An 18539-nucleotide genomic window follows, 5' to 3' on the forward strand; every position below is an offset into this window, starting at 1 on the left:
CCTGCCATGCCTGGGATCACCACAGTTCCCATAATGCATCTGGAGTGGACTGCATCTGTTTGCTGTCAGCCGTGGTGCTCTTTAGATCTGTTTGTTCTGAATTGGGCTCCTCAGTTATCTCGGTCAGTTGGGTTGAACATAACATAATATACCATAACTCGCACTTTGCCTGTAAGTATCATTGTGTTAGGGCTGTGTAGGATCATCCATGTTACTAAAGGGCTTATCAGACTCCATGAGGCAGGAGAAATGATGTAGCTTTCCATTTACATTTTGACTGTTTGTACAGCTGGATTCTTACTGTAGTTTCTGCCCTGCTTTATGGGTACAGTGACGGTAGTCTATGGGAATCGAACCCACAGCCTCCTGGTTGTGGGTTTGATTGTTTGATGAGTGTGCCAGCCCGCGGCCCAGCTCTGACCCCTCCTGCGTTTGCGCGGCAGGCTGAAGTCCGCGCGGGACGTGGTGTCCCGGACGGGTCACTCCCTGGCTCTGGGCTGCCTGCACCGCTACGTGGGGGGCATCGGGTCGGGACAGCACCTGAAGACCAGCGTCAGCATCCTGCTGGCTCTTGCCCAGGACGGCACCTCCCACGAGGTCCAGGTGAGGCTCCGGCCCCTAGAGTTCTTTGTTCATCCCTGGTCCTGTCCCAGAACTCTGTCTCAGTCGATCTCTGTTCCCTGTCTCTGATTGGTGTGCAGTAATACACAGTCTCAGCTGATCTCTGTTCCCTGTCTCTGATTGGTGTACAGTAATATGCAGTCACAGTGGATCTCTGTTCCCTGTCTCTGGTTGGTGTACAGTAATACACAGTCTCAGCTGATCTCTGTTCCCTGTCTCTGATTGGTGTGCAGTAATACACAGTCTCAGCTGATCTCTGTTCCCTGTCTCTGATTGGTGTACAGTAATATGCAGTCACAGTGGATCTCTGTTCCCTGTCTCTGATTGGTGTACAGTAATATGCAGTCACAGTGGATCTCTGTTCCCTGTCTCTGGTTGGTGTACAGTAATATGCAGTCACAGTTGATCTCTGTTCCCTGTCTCTGATTGGTGTACAGTCATATGCAGTCTCATTTGATCTCTGTTCCCTGTCTCTGATTGGTGTGCAGTAATACGCAGTCTCAGTTGATCTCTGTTCCCTGTCTCTGATTGGTGTACAGTCATATGCAGTCTCATTTGATCTCTGTTCCCTGTCTCTGATTGGTGTGTAGTAATGCACGGTCTCTGTCTCTGTGCAGACGTGGGCTCTGCACTCTCTGGCCCTGATCGTGGACTCCAGCGGGCCGATGTATCGGGGGTACGTGGAGCCCACGCTGTCGCTGGTCCTGACCCTGCTCCTGACCGTGCCCCCGTCCCACACCGAGGTGCACCAGTGCCTGGGCCGCTGCCTGGGGGCCCTCATCACCACCGTGGGGCCCGAGCTGCAGGGTAACGCGCCCCTACACCGTCCCGTTACAGGAAGGGTCCTGTCTGCACTCACTCTGCATTCCAATACGCTCTGTTCTTCAGCTGTCTGATACACAGGCCTTAACCCTGCTACATTTTTGTGGATCTTCTCCCGGCTGCATTTTTAAGGCGGACGGTGCTTCCCTAACGGGCCGGGCGTTCTCGTTTTTGTCCGTTGCCAGGTAACAGCGCCAGCATCTCCACCATCCGCTCGTCGTGCCTGGTGGGCTGTGCCATCATGCAGGACCACTCGGACTCGCTGGTGCAGGCGGCGGCCATCTCCTGCCTGCAGCAGCTCCACATGTTCGCCCCGCGCCACGTCAACCTGTCCAGCCTGGTGCCCTGCCTCTGCGTAAGAGTCCCGCGCCCGCTCCTGCTCCTCTCCCCTCAGGACACGCTCCTGCTCCTCTCCCCTCAGGACACGCTCCTCCTCTGTCTCCCTCTCGCTGCTCCTCTCTCCTCAGGACACGCTCCTCCTCTGTCTCCCTCACACTGCTCCTCTCTCCTCAGGACACGCTGCTCCTCTGTCTCCCTCTCACTCCTCCTCTCTCCTGACACCTCCCTGTTCTGCTCTTCTGCCACAATCATCATCTTCTTTCTGCCTCTTCTGTGACTGTGTGCCTGTATGCGTCTGTTCTGTGTCTGGTGTGTGTGTGCGTGTGTGTGTATTACTCAGCCCTGATGCTGGTGTGTGTCTGTCTCAGGTGCACCTGTGCAGTTCCCACCTGCTCCTGCGGAGGGCGGCGGTGGCCTGTCTGAGGCAGCTGGCCCAGCGGGAGGCGGCGGAGGTGTGCGAGTACGCCATGAGCCTGGCCAAGAGAGCCGGGGACAGCAAGGACAGCACCGCCATCAGTGCGTACCGTGTGCACGGCTTTACACTTTACGCTCTGCCCATCAGTGCGTACCTCTTACACCTTACACAGTGTGCAGGGCTTTACACTTCACACAGCTATGCCACATATTTAATAGTTACCAACAGTACCAAAATGTTACATACTCCTAGGCTACATACACCTAAGATATTCAAACTCAGTTTTTCACAACTCCGCACTTTTCATGTTACCATACATTTCCTGTGTTAAGTCAATTAGGATATCTACTCCTTTATAAATTGAGTTTGAATGTCTTTAGCCTAGGTGTATGTGAACTTTCGGCCTCAGCCGTAAACGGACTTTTCAGGGCATGAAATAGAAGGTTTTCTTCTATCATTAGCTATGTTAGTCCCTTTTTCAGTGTTAATTTAGCGGCATGAAGAATCCAGGCAGTGATTCAGTGCAGGGCCTTCAGGCTCAATGCTCAACTTTAGCTTTTAGCTTTAGTGTGATTTAGCATAGCTCATTCCTCAAAGTTTGCCTTAAACTTGTCTTTTCTCCCCTCATGAAAGTCCTGAAGAATATCACTGTTGCCTTAAAAAACCTCTTATCCTTTTTTTTGCTCAACTAATTTTGAAAAATAAAATGAAATTGAACAGTTATCGGTGCTCAGTGAATGGTGCTGTGTACGTGGCAGCTGATTGGCTGACTGGCGACCCTTTGACCCCGGCTGTCACTCAGACCTGAACATCACGGAGACGGGGCTGGAGGGCGTCCTGTTCGGCATGCTGGACCGCGAGACCGACAGGAAGCTCTGCTCCGACATCCACGACACCCTGGGCCACATGCTGTCCTCCCTGGCCGTGGAGAAGCTGTCCCATTGGCTGAAACTCTGCAAGGATGTCCTGGCTGCCAGCACAGGTGAGCGCCCGCTCTCTCCACGTCTGACGTTGAGAGGGACCAGGAGACACATTGGGATCTGTTTACCGGCCCCAGCGCCTGGGCGTGCGGCGAACACTGCACTGGCGGAGTGGCGGTTTCGTCATTTTGACCCGCCTGAGCTTGTTTGGTGATTAAAACTCTGACGCTGTGCGGCCATGTTGACAGTTGTCTGTGCAGCAGCTCAGTGGAGATTACGAGCGTCCGTATGTGGTTCCTACAGAGACGAACCCGTGTTGACCTGGTCGGTTCCTCCCAGTGGGTGGGGCTCTGGCGCGCGGAGCACAGCCCCCGCCCCCTGGGTAAAGAGGTTTTTTTTCACCCTGCAGAGGCTGGGGGGGCCGTTGCCCTGGAGATGCGCAAGGAGGACGACGACTCGGAGAAGAAGGACGAGATGGACGACGACATCATGTTCACGGCCCTGGGGGAGGACGACAAGTCCAAGCCCTCCGTCGCCCCCCGCTGGGTGACGCGGGTGTTCGCGGCCGACTGCCTGTGCCGCATCATACTGCTGTGCGAGAACGCGGACAAGGCGCACTTCGACCTGGCCACCGCCCGCTCCGCCCGGGCCAAGAACCCCAAGGGTACGCGTCTGCCCGCGAGCGACTCATGCCCATTCACTGACTTATTATTATTATTATTATTGTTATTATTATTATTATTACTGTTTTTAATATTCCTTCACTGCACGTAGTCCTGATCTTCTGCGTTTTGTACACTCACTCTGACACCACGGCTCTGTGGCTGTGAGGTGGCCTTTTGAGATATGTGGCCACAGGGATGGTGAAATGCATTCTGGGAAAAAGACATTGGTCTGCGCACAGCTGCTTCCCTGATTGGGAGCAGTCTGATTATCAGCACTGGTGACCCGGGGTGCGAATGTTCCTGCTGCGGTCCTGCCACTTTGCCCTCTGTGTTTCTCAACCACGCTCTTTCTCTCTCTCTTTCACTTTCTATCGCTCACTCTCTCTGTCTCTGTCTGTCTCTCCCTCTCTGTATTTCCCTCTCTCCCTCCCTCCCTCCCTCCCTCCCCCATCCCTCTCCCTCTCTTCCTCCCTTCCTCTCTCCCTCTCGCTCTCTTTCTCTCTGTCTTTCTTTTCCTCCCTCTCTCCCTCCATCTTTCCCTCTCCTTACCCCCCTCTCTCTCTCTGTCTCCCTCTACCCCCCCCCTCTCTCTCTCTCTCTCTCCCCCCCTCCCTCTCTCTGTCTCTCTCTCCCTTCCTCTCCCTCCCTCTCCCTCCCTCCCTGCGCAGGTGACCTGCTGGTGCTGCACTTGTCGGACCTGATCCGCATGGCGTTCATGGCGGCCACGGACCACAGTAACCAGCTGCGCATGGCGGGGCTGCAGGCGCTGGAGGACATCATCAAGAAGTTCGCCGCCGTGCCGGAGCCCGAGTTCCCCGGGCACGTCATCCTGGAGCAGTACCAGGCCAACGTGAGCACGGCGCGCGCGCCGCTGGCCAACGCTAGCCCGTTACATCACCTCTCTTTCCCTTCAGGCGTGATGTCACTCTCATTCAAACAGTAGTAACAGAAGTACATTACATTACATTACAGGCGTTTAGCAGACGCTCTTATCTAGAGCGACGTACAACAAGTGCATCAGTTCAAGGTGCAGAGGTGCAGAAAAAAAAAAAAAAGTAGAGTTAAGTAAAGATCGTAGTGCCAGAAGTGACCACATAGATCAGGACTCCAACCCTGTAGAGTAACCTGTTCAGCAAACAAACAATCCTGCCAAGTACAAACTAGCACTGAAATCACATTTGCAGTGCAGGTGCAAGCTCCTTGGGAAAGTCTGAGGCTTGGACGGCAGGTAAAATGAGAGATGGTCTCACAGGACATCAGTAACAGGAAGGCCTGTTTTGGCTCCGGAGGTGAGGTGTTAGCGCACGGTTAGCAGCGCACCGGCGCGGAGACGCAGGCCCCGCCCACGCCGTGGCGGTCGATGTTCACCGCGCTCCCTTTTCCTCTGGTCCTCTGCCACAGGTCGGAGCCGCCCTGCGACCGGCGTTCTCACCGGACACGCCCTCTGACATCACCGCCAAGGCCTGCCAGGTAATCTTTGCGGAGTGTGGAGCTGTTAGGAAATTTCTTTAGATGTATTGTCTTTATTAAAATGGCTGGCCAAATTTACTGCACGTCAATTTTTGTACTTGGCATAAAACGATCTACCAGCAACAACCTTTGTGTCCATTCCTTTGTGATGCAAAACCATTTCTAAGAAGCATTTAGTTGCTTCAGATTTTGTCAGTTACACAATGAGAGCAACCAGTCGTATAATAGCTTTGCTACAGAAAAGAAAGGGTTTGATTAGTTTGAGGGAGCTAGTGATTACAGTAGCATATGATTACGGTGTTCTGGAACATTCACTGGTATGCCCAGCGTCTGGGTGTGGAGCGTGTTAGCCGGTTAGCATTCGCAGGTGCAATGTTGAGAAGTGACGCGTCCGTCTCGTTCTCCTGCTGAACGCAGGTGTGCAGCACCTGGATCGGCAGCGGTGTGGTCAGCGACCTCAACGACCTGCGGAGGGTCCACAACCTGCTGGTGTCCTCGCTGGACAAGGTGCAGGCTGGGAAGGGCTCCTCCAGCCAGTTATACAGCGAGAGCGCCACCACCATGGAGAAGCTGGCCGTGCTGAAGGCCTGGGCCGAGGTCAGGCTCCGCCCCTATCTCTCACGCATCACTGATGAAGTCACAGTGCTTACGTATAGCAGTATACCGTTGAACCATGTACACTGGGACAGACCTGTCATTCAGCGTATATAATGTACAAATACTCTGTGAAATCATTGAATTTGGTTTTGCAATTTCGGTTTTTACATCCCAGAAGTAACGTCTTGCAGTCTTTGTGTAGTAAATTGGCGGATGAGGCTTCTCAAATCGAAAAATGGGCGGGGCGATCTTATACTATCAGTGACTTGCTGATTTGAACTAAAAATGTAAATTTGCTTTAGAGAACAAAACCTTTTTAATTGGTTCAAACAAATGATTGGCAGCCAGGACAGCCTTTATGCCTTACTGTCTGTCTCTCTCGCTTTGCGGTCCCACACTACCCAGGTCTACGTTGTCGCCATGAAGATCAAAAAGGAGGCGGAGAACCGTCCGGCCGAGCCCCCGCGCGGCGGTGAGGAAGATGAGGAAGACGTGGGTGCGGAGGCGGACGTGATGCCGCCGGACAGCCTGATCATGCTGGTGCAGCCGGAGCTGCCCGCCCTCAGCCGGCTGTGGCTGGCCGCACTGCGCGACTACGCCCTGCTCACCCTGCCCGCCGAGTTCGCCAGCCAGCTGCCCCCGGACGGTATGCCCCGTACCACCCCGTACAAACCCCACACCAAAGCACCTACCACCCCACATCAAACCTTCTACCACCCCGTACAAACCCCACACCAAAGCACCTACCACCCCACATCAAACCTTCTACCACCCCGTACAAACCCCACACCAAAGCACCTACCACCCCACATCAAACCTTCTACCACCCCGTACAAACCCCACACCAAAGCACCTACCACCCCACTCACACCGAACCCCCCTTACAGCCCCACACAAACCCCACACCAAACCCCCTACCACCCCACACCAAGATTTCTGGTCCAGTCACATTCTCACCACCCTTCCAGAAGCAGGCAGACTGCTGTGGGTGTGATAGCTGTGCAGTCAGTGCTGCAGGGTAGAGTGACTCTCTCTGGGAGACCTTCAATGAAGGCAGCACAGGTGATGAAGGCTCTCACAGCCTCAGTCTCAGAGCAGAGACATTTTCATCAGGCATGTGAGACTCAGTAATGCTGTAACCACTGCGCCCCTCCCTGGCATCGGTGACACCTGTGCTGTCTGTTCTGCCCCGTCGCCGTGATAGGGGGGGCCTTCTACACCCCGGAGACCATCGACACGGCGCGCATGCACTACCGCAGCTCCTGGGCCCCCATCCTGCACGCCGTGGCCCTCTGGCTGAGCAGCACCGGGTTCGGGGCCGGCGAGGGCCCCGACGACGCCCCGCCCGTCCCTCCCAGGGGCCCCGGGGCCGCGCTAGGCCCCCCGGGCGCCGCCCCCGCCGCGGGCAAGAACCTGGAGGAGCTGGTGAAGGACCGGATGCATCTGCTGCTAGGTACCCGCGGGCCACAGCGCTCATTGGCTGTAATGGAACGGTGGCGGGTGGAGCTTCCTGGCCTAACGTTAGCGTGTGTGCGTGTTCCAGGCGTGAGCATCGAGTTCCTGTGCTTCCCGCGGCCCGAGGAGCCCATCGAGCACGTCGTGTCCTGCCTGCAGGCCCTCTGCACCCTGCTGGACACGCCCTGCGCCCGCACGCACATCGCCGAGGACCAGGTACCCCCTCCCCCCCGGGCTGGGCAAGCGTGGGTAATGCTACTGTCCAGTGTGGAGCTGGGAACAGTGGGAAAGGGGTATAATGAGCCAGCCTGGTTGAGCTCTACAGTGGAAAAGGGGTATAATGAGCCAGCCTGGTTGAGCTCTACAGTGGGAAAGGGCTTTAATGAGCCAGCCTGGTTCCAGCTCTACAGTGGGAAAGGGGTATAATGAGCCAGCCTGGTTCCAGCTCTACAGTGGGAAAGGGGTATAATGAGCCAGCCTGGTTCCAGCTCTACAGTGGGAAAGGGGTATAATGAGCCAGCCTGGTTCCAGCTCTACAGTGGGAAAGGGCTTTAATGAGCCAGCCTGGTTCCAGCTCTACAGTGGGAAAGGGGTATAATGAGCCAGCCTGGTTCCAGGTCTACAATGGGAAAGGGGTATAATGAGCCAGCCTGGTTCCAGCTCTACAGTGGGAAAGGGGTATAATGAGCCAGACTGGTTCCAGCTCTACAGTGGGAAAGGGGTATAATGAGCCAGCCTAGTTCCAGGTCTACAGTGGGAAAGGGCTATAATGAGCCAGGCTGGTTCCTGCTCTGCAGTGGGAAAGGGGTATAATGAGCCAGCCTGGTTCCAGCTCTACAGTGGGAAGGGGCTATAATGAGCCAGTCTGGTTCCTGCTCTGCAGTGGGAAAGGGCTATATATAAATGAAAGCTGACCATTGGCTGTCCTTTAAATCATGTAACTGCTGTGGAGGCTGACCATCTCGCTGTTTCAGCTCCTGGGGGTGGAGCTGCTCAACGTGCTGCACAGGCTGCTGCTCACCCGGGACCCGCCCGCCGTCCAGCTGCAGGTGACCGCCGTGGTCCAGGACACCATCCGCTCCGCCCAGGACCACCTGCAGCAGCAGAGGAGCCGCCAGAGTGCGTGACATCGCCATGCGCTATTTTCACCCTGATTTACATGGAGTATTAAATATCTGCTGGGTGTAGTGCTCTGGTTAGCGCTGTGGCTGTCGAGCTCTGGTTAGCGCTGTGGCTGTCGAGCTCTGGTTAGCGCTGTGGCTGTCGAGCTCTGGTTAGCGCTGTGGCTGTCGAGCTCTGGTTAGCGCTGTGGCTGTCGAGCTCTGGTTAGCGCTGTGGCTGTCGAGCTCTGGTTAGCGCTGTGGCTATTGAGCTCTGGTTAGCGCTGTGGCTCTCTGGTTAGCGCTGTGGCTGTCGAGCTCTGGTTAGCGCTGTGGCTATTGAGCTCTGGTTAGCGCCGCGGCTGTCGAGCTCTGGTTAGCGCTGTGGCTCTCTGGTTAGCACTGTGGCTGTCGAGCTCTGGTTAGCGCTGTGGCTGTCGAGCTCTGGTTAGCGCTGTGGCTGTCGAGCTCTGGTTAGCGCCGTGGCTGTCGAGCTCTGGTTAGCGCCGTGGCTGTCGAGCTCTGGTTAGCGCCGTGGCTGTCGAGCTCTGGTTAACGCTGTGGCTGTCGAGCTCTGGTTAGCGCTGTGGCTGTCGAGCTCTGGTTAGCGCTCTGGCTGTCGAGCTCTGGTTAGCCCTGTGGCTGTCGAGCGCTGGTTAGCGATGTGGCTGTCGAGCGCTGGTTAGCGCTGTGGCTCTCTGGTTAGCGCTGTGGCTGTCGAGCTCTGGTTAGCACTGTGGCTATCGTGCTCTGGTTAGCGCTGTGGCTGTCGAGCTCTGGTTAGCGCTGTGGCTGTCGAGCTCTGGTTAGCGCTGTGGCTGTCGAGCTCTGGTTAGCACTGTGGCTCTCTGGTTAGCGTTGTGGCTGTCGAGCTCTGGTTAGCACTGTGGCTATTGTGCTCTGGTTAGCGCTGTGGCTGTCGAGCTCTGGTTAGCGCTGTGGCTGTCGAGCTCTGGTTAGTGCTGTGGCTGTCGAGCTCTGGTTAGCGCTGTGGCTATTGAGCTCTGGTTAGCGCTGTGGCTATTGAGCTCTGGTTAGCGCCGCGGCTGTCGAGCTCTGGTTAGCGCTGTGGCTGTCGAGCTCTGGTTAGCGCTGTGGCTGTCCAGCTTTGGTTAGCCCTGTGGCTGTCGTGCTCTGGTTAGCGCTGTGGCTCTCTGGTTAGCGCTGTGACTGTTGAGCTCTGGTTAGCGCTGTGGCTCTCTGGTTAGCGCTGTGGCTGTCGAGCTCTGGTTAGCGCTGTGACTGTTGAGCTCTGGTTAGCGCTGTGGCTGTAGAGCTCTGGTTAGCGCTGTGGCTCTCTGGTTAGCGCTGTGGCTGTCGAGCTCTGGTTAGCGCCGTGGCTGTCGAGCTCTGGTTAGCGCTGTGACTGTTGAGCTCTGGTTAGCGCTGTGGCTATCGAGCTCTGGTTAGCGCTGTGGGTTTGTCTCCTCCAGGTAAGGACGATGCCAGTGAGAAGGACGGAGCGTCGGCCCTGGGAGAGGGGGGCGAGAGCGGGGAGCTGCTCGCGGGGAAGTCCCTGGTGTACGCCGCCATGGAGCTGCTGGTGTTCATCCTGGTGCGCCACCTGCCGCAGCTCAACACCCGCGTGAGCGACTCGCCCAGCCACCTGCCCTACCGGCCCCGGCGCCTCCCCGACGACAGCGCCCGCCTGGTAGCGGCAACCGTCGCCATCCTGGCAGAGCTGCCCTCGCTCTGCTCCCCGGCGGGTACGCGGGCACAACGTCTCCTCTGTCACCGGGCTGCAGCATTCCCACAATGCACCTGTCCGGCGGTTTGGCTAACGTGCAGTGTGTGTAATGTTAGGCGCATCTCAGACTCGTTTGTACTGTTTTTGATCCTGCAGGCAGTATGACCGTCCTACCCACAATCCTGTTCCTGATCACGGGGGTGCTGAGGGAGACGGCGACGAAGAGCCCGGACAACGGGGTCCCCGCCCCCGTGACGGCCGCCCTGCAGGGGATTAAGACCATCATCACCTCCCCCCTGGCCCGCGTGGAGAAGACCCGCACGCAGTGGACCGCGCTGGTCAGGAGCAGCCTGGCGTCTGTGCTGGAGTACTCACAGCCAGGTGAAGCGCTCACACACACATATGCACAAACATATACATACACACACTCACACACACGCACACACATGCACACACACATACACGCACACACAAACACACATACACACAGACATACACATACACACACACACGCACACACATACACACACACGCACAAACTTATATATACACACACACAGACATACACATACACATACACACACACACACGCACAAACTTATATATACACACACACAGACGTACGCACAGACACACTCACACACACATGCTCACACACACATGCGCACGCACAAACACACATACGCACAGTTTGTTGGCTTAACCCAGTGCCAGGCGGGTCCATTTCGTCACCGTCGCTGAAGTGGAAGTTGAGATTGCTGTAGTCCCGCCGGGTGCACTCTTACGTTCCCGGAGTGTGATTGCTGTAGTCCCGCCGGGTGCACTCTTACGTTCCCGGAGTGTGATTGCTGTAGTCCCGCCGGGTGCGCTCTTACGTTCCCGGAGTGTGATTGCTGTAGTCCCGTCGGGTGCACTCTTACGTTCCCGGAGTGTGATTGCTGTAGTCCCGTCGGGTGCACTCTTACGTTCCCGGAGTGTGATTGCTGTAGTCCCGTCGGGTGCACTCTTACGTTCCCGGAGTGTGATTGCTGTAGTCCCGCCAGGTGCACTCTTACGTTCCCGGAGTGTGATTGCTGTAGTCCCGTCGGGTGCACTCTTACGTTCCCGGAGTGTGATTGCTGTAGTCCCGCCAGGTGCACTCTTACGTTCCCGGAGTGTGATTGCTGTAGTCCCGTCGGGTGCACTCTCACGTTCCCGGAGTGTGATTGCTGTAGTCCCGTCGGGTGCACTCTTACGTTCCCGGAGTGTGATTGCTGTAGTCCCGCCGGGTGCACTCTCACGTTCCCGGAGCGTGATTGCTGTAGTCCCGCCGGGTGCACTCTCACGTTCCCGGAGCGTGATTGCTGTAGTCCCGCCGGGTGCACTCTTACGTTCCCGGAGTGTGATTGCTGTAGTCCCGCCGGGTGCACTCTTACGTTCCCGGAGTGTGATTGCGAGTCTTCCTCTCCTCCAGATGAGTCCAGGCCGGACATGGATGAGGTCAGCATGCTGACGGCCGTCACCCTGTTCCTGCTGTCGGCGGGGAGCGAGGTGCTGGGGGTGTCCTCCCTGCAGAAGGGCTGCATGGACCGCTTCCGAAACGCCCTCAACTCCAGCGACCCCTGGGTACGAGCGCCCCGGTCGGGGACTGGTTCTGTACGGGTCAGTGTAGCAGGTGGTCCTCCTTGGCAGCCGGAGCGCTTTTTGTGGCTGATATGCAGGTCACTGGTGCCACCGTGTGGCCAGTTGTCAGAACTGCAGGGGTCCTGCTGACCGCTTCTCGGTTCAGCGTTGGGCTCCCCCTGCTTTCTGTAGGTTACCATAACAATATCAGTTATAAGAAAAAAAACCACCAGGGAATGCTGTATCCTGAGGCCCCTAGGACCGGGGGGGGGGGGAGCTGAGACGAACAGGCTCGGGGACTGTGCGCGGCCAAGGTTGCTGCCGTTGTTTTTGGAAAATGTATTTATAACCGAGATAAACCCCCTTGAGATAAAACGTCTTGTTTTCGAGGGAGTCCTGTGAAAGTCTGTGTTCCTATGGAGGTCACCCACAAGAGCTTAATCATGTTTCCGAGGATATTTTAAGACCCCGCTAAGGAATCGGCCTCAGTGGCTGCGAAAGGTCATAACTGAAGAAAGAATATACGACTGTTAGCCATTTTAACCCTTTGAAGAGTAGGTTTTTTGGTGTATTTTTTCAAAATTTTAAGTCAGTGTTCTAGAACTCCATCGTTTTTCACTTACTCATAGTGATAGTTACATCAGCATTAGAATGTTCAGTTAAGAACATTCTGATCGCATAATAGTGATTTTATACTGTGTGAGGTCACGAATGTGATTAGAATGTCCTTAACTGAACATTCTAATGCTGATGTAACAATCACTTCTGGTAACAGCAAGTAAAGGAGTTGTAGAACACTGACTTAGAACTTTGAAAAAAGAAAGAAAAAACATTCCAAAAAAACCTAGTCTTCTTAGGCTTAAAATTGCAAGAGAGTCTGTTGTGATGTGAGACACTGCCAGTGTTGTGTGTGTGTGTGTGTGGGTGGGTGTGTGTGTGGAGATATCCTCCTGCCTCCCTCTGTCTGTCTCTGACCCATTGCGAGCTGTTTTGTTGAGCCCCCCTGTCCCGCTGCCTCTGTTGCCACCGCAGATCCAGGCGCGGTGCTACCAGCTGCTGCTGTCGGTGTTCCAGCACTCCAACCGCGCCCTGTCCACGCCCTACATCCACGCGCTGGCGCCCCTGGTGGTGGAGAAGCTGAAGGGCGTGGAGCGCGTGCGCCCCCGTAGCGCCGCCGAGCTCCAGGCCGTGCAGGAGGGCACCAAGGTGCTGGAGAGCCTGGTGGCCCTGGGCGAGGAGCAGAACCGTGAGTCCCACCGCGACCGCGACCGCCGACGGTCGCCCTAACGCTCTCCCTGACCCACTCTTGGTATAGCGGTGTGGATTTGAGGTCAGGGACTGGTTTTCCTGAACTCTGACCACGGTTAAACCATGACCACCTGTGTTGTCGGGCTGGGCAGACGAGGCCTGTTTATGACAAAGCTTACCACAACCAGGGCTTCTCCGGGGATTACCCTGTGCCTTCTTTTGTTTGTGTAGTCCAGTCTGTGTTGAGGGCAGAGGTTATCATCCTCCCTGTTGAATTAGAATGTATTGAAGCTTTGGCCAAGGTCAGGTTCAACTCCCTCTAATTAAATGTACAGTTAATGCGAAAGTATTGGGACAAGGACACATTTTTTGTTGTTTTAGCTGTCGAAGTGGGTGTCTATGTATAAAAAGGGCTTTAATTCCTACACGGATTACCTGATACGGATGCAAAATGAATATCCTCAAATTACAAATGACTGTCTGTATTTTAACTCTGTGCCCTGCGTAACACTTTGGTCTGTGTAACACTGAGCCCTTATTGTGGCCTGTGTAACACTGTGCCCTGTGTAACACTTTGGTCTGTGTAACACTGAGCCCTTATTGTGGCCTGTGTAACACTGTGCCCTGTGTAACACTTTGGTCTGTGTAACACTGAGCCCTTATTGTGGCCTGTGTAACACTATGCCCTGTGTAACAGTGGCTTGTGTAACACTGTGCTCTGTGTAACACTGAGCCCTTATTGTGGCCTGTGTAACACTGTGCCCTGTGTAACAGTGGCCTGTGTAACACTTTGGTCTGTGTAACACTGAGCCCTTATTGTGGCCTGTGTAACACTGTGCCCTGTGTAACAGTGGCCTGTGTAACACTTTGGTCTGTGTAACACTGAGCCTTTATTGTGGCCTGTGTAACACTGTGCCCTGTGTAACACTGAGCCCTTATTGTGGCCTGTGTAACACTGTGCCCTGTGTAACACTGAGCCCTTATTGTGGCCTGTGTAACAGTGCCTTTCTCTGTGTGTTGGAGCAGGAGTGCAGCTGCTGGCTCTGCTGGTGCCCACCCTGATCTCCTACCTGCTGGACGAGAACGCCTTCTCCTCCGCCTCGCCGGCCTCCAGGGGCCTGCACCAGTTGGCCCTGCAGGACCTGATGCGCATCGGGCCCCTCTACCCCGCCGCCTTCAAGACCGTGATCGGGGCGGCGCCCGAGCTGAAGACCCGCCTGGAGACGGCCATCCTGGCCAATCAGGCCAGCAGCAAGGCCAAGGCGGCGGCCAGGCTGGCCCAGCCCGCCGTGCAGGCCGCGCCCACCATCAAACTCAAGACGAGCTTCTTCTAAGTGTGCTCGCTCTCTCTCTCTGTCTCTCACTCTCTCTCACTCCTCTCCTGTCTTCCCCTCTGCATTCCTTTTTACCGTCTATGTTTTAGTTTGTCTGCTCTAAGAGGACCTTGATTTTCTTATTTATTCCCCTTTCATCCAGCTGTCTTTGTCTTTGGTGATTCAGTTTTAACAGGTTTTGCTTGAAGTGTAAATATGGAGTCTCATGTCGTAGTGTGGATCTTTGAAGCCAGAAGCAATGCATTTTTACAGGGACCGCTTTTAGAAAAGTAGCAAAGTTGATTTGATTCCAAAGGATTAATTTCCTTTTTTCCTCCCGATTGGTTCTTCGCATCATTCCATTTTACTGTGAAGCCTGTGATGCGCACCCCAACTTGTCCTTCTGTCAAGCACACGGGCAGCCTGTGTCATTTTTACAGATGTTATAAACACCTCTCTGAGCAGTACACAGGTTTGGATGCAAATGAAAATGTTGGTCCATCCAAATGATTTCCGTCCCATGAATTAACTATTCCATTTTTTTTTTTTGAACACTTGAGTCTGGTAGAGTTTTGAACAGTTCCCCACTTCTGCATCTGTGACATCAGGTTGTCTCCTCAGGGGGCCCTTTGCCCTTGCATAGCCAGGGGGAACTCTAATTCTAAGGTGGGGAGGGTGGGGGGGGGGGCAGATAACCAGGACACTTTGGCCAAAGCTATGTACTGTAGATCTTTGGCATTTCCACGCTAAGGCCAAGGTCAGAGAAGCCTGCATCTATGAGCCGTTGGTTTTGAGAGCGAGCGAGCATCTAACTGCAGGGCTGCCCTGCTTTTCTGAAGCAGTGCATTGTGGGTGTAGTCTGCTTGGCTGCATCGGCATATGTCTTGGAAGATCAGCTTGATGAAAATGGACAGATAAATATTTATTTATGGTATGGTCTTATCAGGATGTTTAATGTGTTTTGTAACATTTCTGTATGTTACACCTTAACAGGTTCATGTAAATAGCAAGGATATATGATGAAGAGAAAGGAACACAAGATTTGTCAGTTATAGTATAATGCAAATAATGAAAAATGTTTTGAAAGGACACAAATAACGTCAGTTACAAAAATGTCTCACATTAGGTTAAAGCATTAAGCATTAGGTTTTTATACGTGTCTAACTTCTGGTTTCTGTGAAATATCACTACATTATTTAATGTTTTGTGAAATGTTTATCAAGCTTACAACTTCACAACAGAATAAAATCATGTTTAACATCACGTGTGTCTCCTGTAATCTAGCCCACATAATCTATGATTGATTTGATTTGATATCATGAGTGCATAGTAACGTAATCTTGATAAAGAAATGGGGAACACCCTAATTTTAGTATGATATGATTTGCAGTGATCTGTGTAACCCCCCTCCTCCATACTCTGTAGTGAAGGTACCAGAACAGTTAGTTATCAAACAGAATAGTATTTTTATCTAAAATACCTCTTGAATGTATTAACTGATGCTTTAAGTGTTTATGCTCATAGTGTAGACCACACATTTTAAGTGGTCATTAACCAAGGATTTATTCATAGGTCAAGTATTTCCATGCATTTTTACTTTGAGGAGTTTAATACCTGTTGTGTTTTTGTGTATATAAATGCCCTGCATGCTGGTTCAGAGAATGTCAGTGTGTTGTGTGATTGTGTTGTGTGCTTGTGTGATTTAGGGCTGACTGTGGGGAGTGCATGGGACTATAGGGCCACACGGTGTAAAACGGACACTTGCTCTGGGGTATGGTGATCGGTGATAATAGATGGCACTTAAGGTGATGCATAGAAAATCTCAGTAGAATCTAAAGTGTGCTCCTTCTCCAGAAGGTGTGTGAAATGCATGTGCACTCATCTGTACTTACTCTCTGATACCTTGCTTTCTTGCTTGCTTGAGGTCCAGTGAGGATTAGGGAATTGATCACATAAATTATCCTTTGTAAATTGTGCTTGTATTGCAATGTATCCTTAGATTGTGAATGCCCACGTTGTATTTACAGCGAGTGACTTCGTGATCCGTGTAATTTAGCATTTGATCAAGAAAAACGACATTTCATCATTAATTTTCTATTATAAACTTGATTAATAATCTATATTGATGATAAAATAAATTTAAAAATATTACAATTCGATAATACTTCATAAACTACAAGTCCCATGAATCGTAGTATCGGAATCCAAGATACACTTTGTGGGCAAGGTCTTGTAGTTTGACGTCATCCAATGACAGCTGGCTGTCAGAAGTGAGTTAGCAGCTAGCTATCCCGGTAGAGAGAGCTCTTGATATTTGTTGTCTTTTTCGTGCCGAGGCAGAGATCAGAGACACCGAAGACCCAGCCGAAGTCCTACGACTAAAGACAAGAGCCAGCCTTCAGCAAACCGAGCCCTCTTTCCTGGCCTGGCCATGGATGAACAGGCAGGGCCCGGCGTCTTTTTCAACAACAATAATAACTCTGTATTGCCTGGCGGTGGGAAAGGACCGCTGCACGAAGGCGACGGAGGGGAGGCGGCCAGGGCTCAGTACAGTATCCCTGGGATCTTGCACTTCCTACAACACGAATGGGCCCGCTTTGAGGTGGAGAGAGCGCAATGGGATGTGGAAAAGGCCGAGTTACAGGTAACGTGAATCGGAATGCATGAACTCCGATTGCTAAGAGTTTGCTAGCAGTAGTAGATGTAAGTTAACAGAGCGGGTGAAGTGTTGGTGCATAAAAAAGATAGCTAGCTGATAGATTTCATAAGTCGTTGGCTTGCTTGAGAACATCTGGTGAACTGTTTGTACTATAACGTATAAAGTCTTTCGCTATACTTTTAAGTTGGCTAGCTAGCTAACGTTCGGCATTTGATGGTATGCAACTATGCATTATAATAGGGTTAGCTTGCTGCTACTGCTAACGCTAGCTATTCAAGATGGGTTGTGTATCTTACAAACGTTATACTGCCCTGGATTTGGACATGACTTGTTTTTAATTTGGCAGCTGCGATGACGTCTTGCAAAACAATCGGCTTCCGTTTAGGATTTCCAGTTCAGTGTTTTCATTTTGTGTTATTTGACTACGTTTTAAGATTATTGCGTTTCTGGGTTAACGTTACTAGAAACTGCACATTTCTAGCGGCTAATGGGAATGAAAATGGGGTAAAAAAAACCGATTGTGATGGTAAAAAGCGAAGAGTTTTGGAACGCGCTGTTATGGTGTTAGCTATATCGCCTACTAGCTACTAGTAGCTATGTTGGCTAAGAGAATCTGTGGCCAAATCAAATATTTGCAAATTTAAGGGATTTTTGTCGCCTTGTAAACCTTTTTACGGGAGAGTGTAATTTACCCCCCTGAGTTTTATTAGCTCGATAGCTAGCGATACCGCTGGGTGGCCTTCTTTGAAATGTGGACAATAATGAAGTTGACAACGTAGTGGTAATTCGAAGAAGTGTCCTGGAAGAAGGTTCTTAAACGGCGAGTGAGTCGGGTATTTCATCTGGTTAGCTGAAGGGGCACACGTGTGTGTTGGGATTTAGTGCTAATTTACACTGTTAAAACTGCGCGATAACTCTCTACTAGGCAACGTTTGCTCATTAAATTGCGTGCATCTTTTCTGATATTAAAACTAGCAATGTTTGTTGAACTAGTAATGCACGTTTTTTCGGTAGTTTCATTTACGGGTTTATAAAGCCCAGCAAACTAGCTATCTGTGTGCAGTGTTTACCACCCCCCAGCGTTTTTATTGTGCTTGGGAATCACCGTCCTTCTAAAAAATGTCGCAGGACTCCGGTCTCACTGTGCCTTCATACAAGAATAAATAAAGCGTGGGACTGCCACGATCTAAAGTCACGAGCAAACCATAAAGCCTGCGAGTCGGGCCACCGTCTTTAATTTTCGTGTTAAAATATAAACTTTTAGCACGTGTAGAAATGTGATTTTATATATAACAAGACAAGCAGGGCATACATTGTAAGAACATAACACTGCAAGCCTATTACAAGCTATTTTGATCAACCAAGATCATTCCTTCGTATGGAGGACTTGGAATATAGTGTCCTGTTCCTCTGAATGAACCCGCAAGGGCTGTTCCAAAAGCCTATCCCTAACCGATGGGCCAGTCAGAGGAGGAGGAAGGAAATTCTAACAGAACGGTTTATCACTCACCTCCTGCTGCACGTAACTGAATTGACTTGACTGTAGACGGCCTTGGCAGTTAGAGGCAATATTTATTTACATTATAATGAATTAAATGTGAACCAGCCTCACTTGAAGGTCTCATC

General features: G+C 52.3%; 2 protein-coding genes across 5 annotated transcripts in view; both read left to right on the forward strand.

The window, feature by feature from the left end:
- heatr5b (HEAT repeat containing 5B) overlaps nucleotides 1–15517 on the forward strand; it is a 31927-nt gene extending 16410 nt beyond the window's left edge. For both annotated transcript variants that reach the window (XM_035401020.1, XM_035401022.1), the window contains exons 19-36: nucleotides 444–603; nucleotides 1239–1428; nucleotides 1629–1798; nucleotides 2151–2298; nucleotides 3000–3179; nucleotides 3527–3781; nucleotides 4451–4632; nucleotides 5184–5252; nucleotides 5670–5849; nucleotides 6255–6495; nucleotides 7054–7302; nucleotides 7393–7520; nucleotides 8279–8423; nucleotides 9838–10110; nucleotides 10248–10472; nucleotides 11545–11696; nucleotides 12726–12939; nucleotides 13968–15517. In XM_035401020.1, the coding sequence (XP_035256911.1) occupies nucleotides 444–603; nucleotides 1239–1428; nucleotides 1629–1798; nucleotides 2151–2298; nucleotides 3000–3179; nucleotides 3527–3781; nucleotides 4451–4632; nucleotides 5184–5252; nucleotides 5670–5849; nucleotides 6255–6495; nucleotides 7054–7302; nucleotides 7393–7520; nucleotides 8279–8423; nucleotides 9838–10110; nucleotides 10248–10472; nucleotides 11545–11696; nucleotides 12726–12939; nucleotides 13968–14275 (3469 nt within the window). In that variant the 3' untranslated portion in view covers nucleotides 14276–15517. The remainder of the gene's footprint in view (nucleotides 1–443; nucleotides 604–1238; nucleotides 1429–1628; nucleotides 1799–2150; nucleotides 2299–2999; nucleotides 3180–3526; nucleotides 3782–4450; nucleotides 4633–5183; nucleotides 5253–5669; nucleotides 5850–6254; nucleotides 6496–7053; nucleotides 7303–7392; nucleotides 7521–8278; nucleotides 8424–9837; nucleotides 10111–10247; nucleotides 10473–11544; nucleotides 11697–12725; nucleotides 12940–13967) is intronic.
- Nucleotides 15518–16486: 969 nt separating this feature from the next.
- The window catches only part of LOC118218010 (striatin-like), a 45933-nt gene continuing 43880 nt past the window's right edge, over nucleotides 16487–18539 (forward strand). For all 3 annotated transcript variants that reach the window (XR_004763350.1, XM_035400308.1, XM_035400310.1), the window contains exon 1: nucleotides 16487–16898. Coding sequence is in view for 2 of the 3 variants with exons in the window: in XM_035400308.1 (XP_035256199.1) it covers nucleotides 16686–16898 (213 nt within the window). In the remaining variant the exon portion in view is untranslated. The remainder of the gene's footprint in view (nucleotides 16899–18539) is intronic.

Source organism: Anguilla anguilla, chromosome 18 (assembly GCF_013347855.1).
Source record: "Anguilla anguilla isolate fAngAng1 chromosome 18, fAngAng1.pri, whole genome shotgun sequence".
Taxonomy (NCBI): domain Eukaryota; kingdom Metazoa; phylum Chordata; class Actinopteri; order Anguilliformes; family Anguillidae; genus Anguilla; species Anguilla anguilla.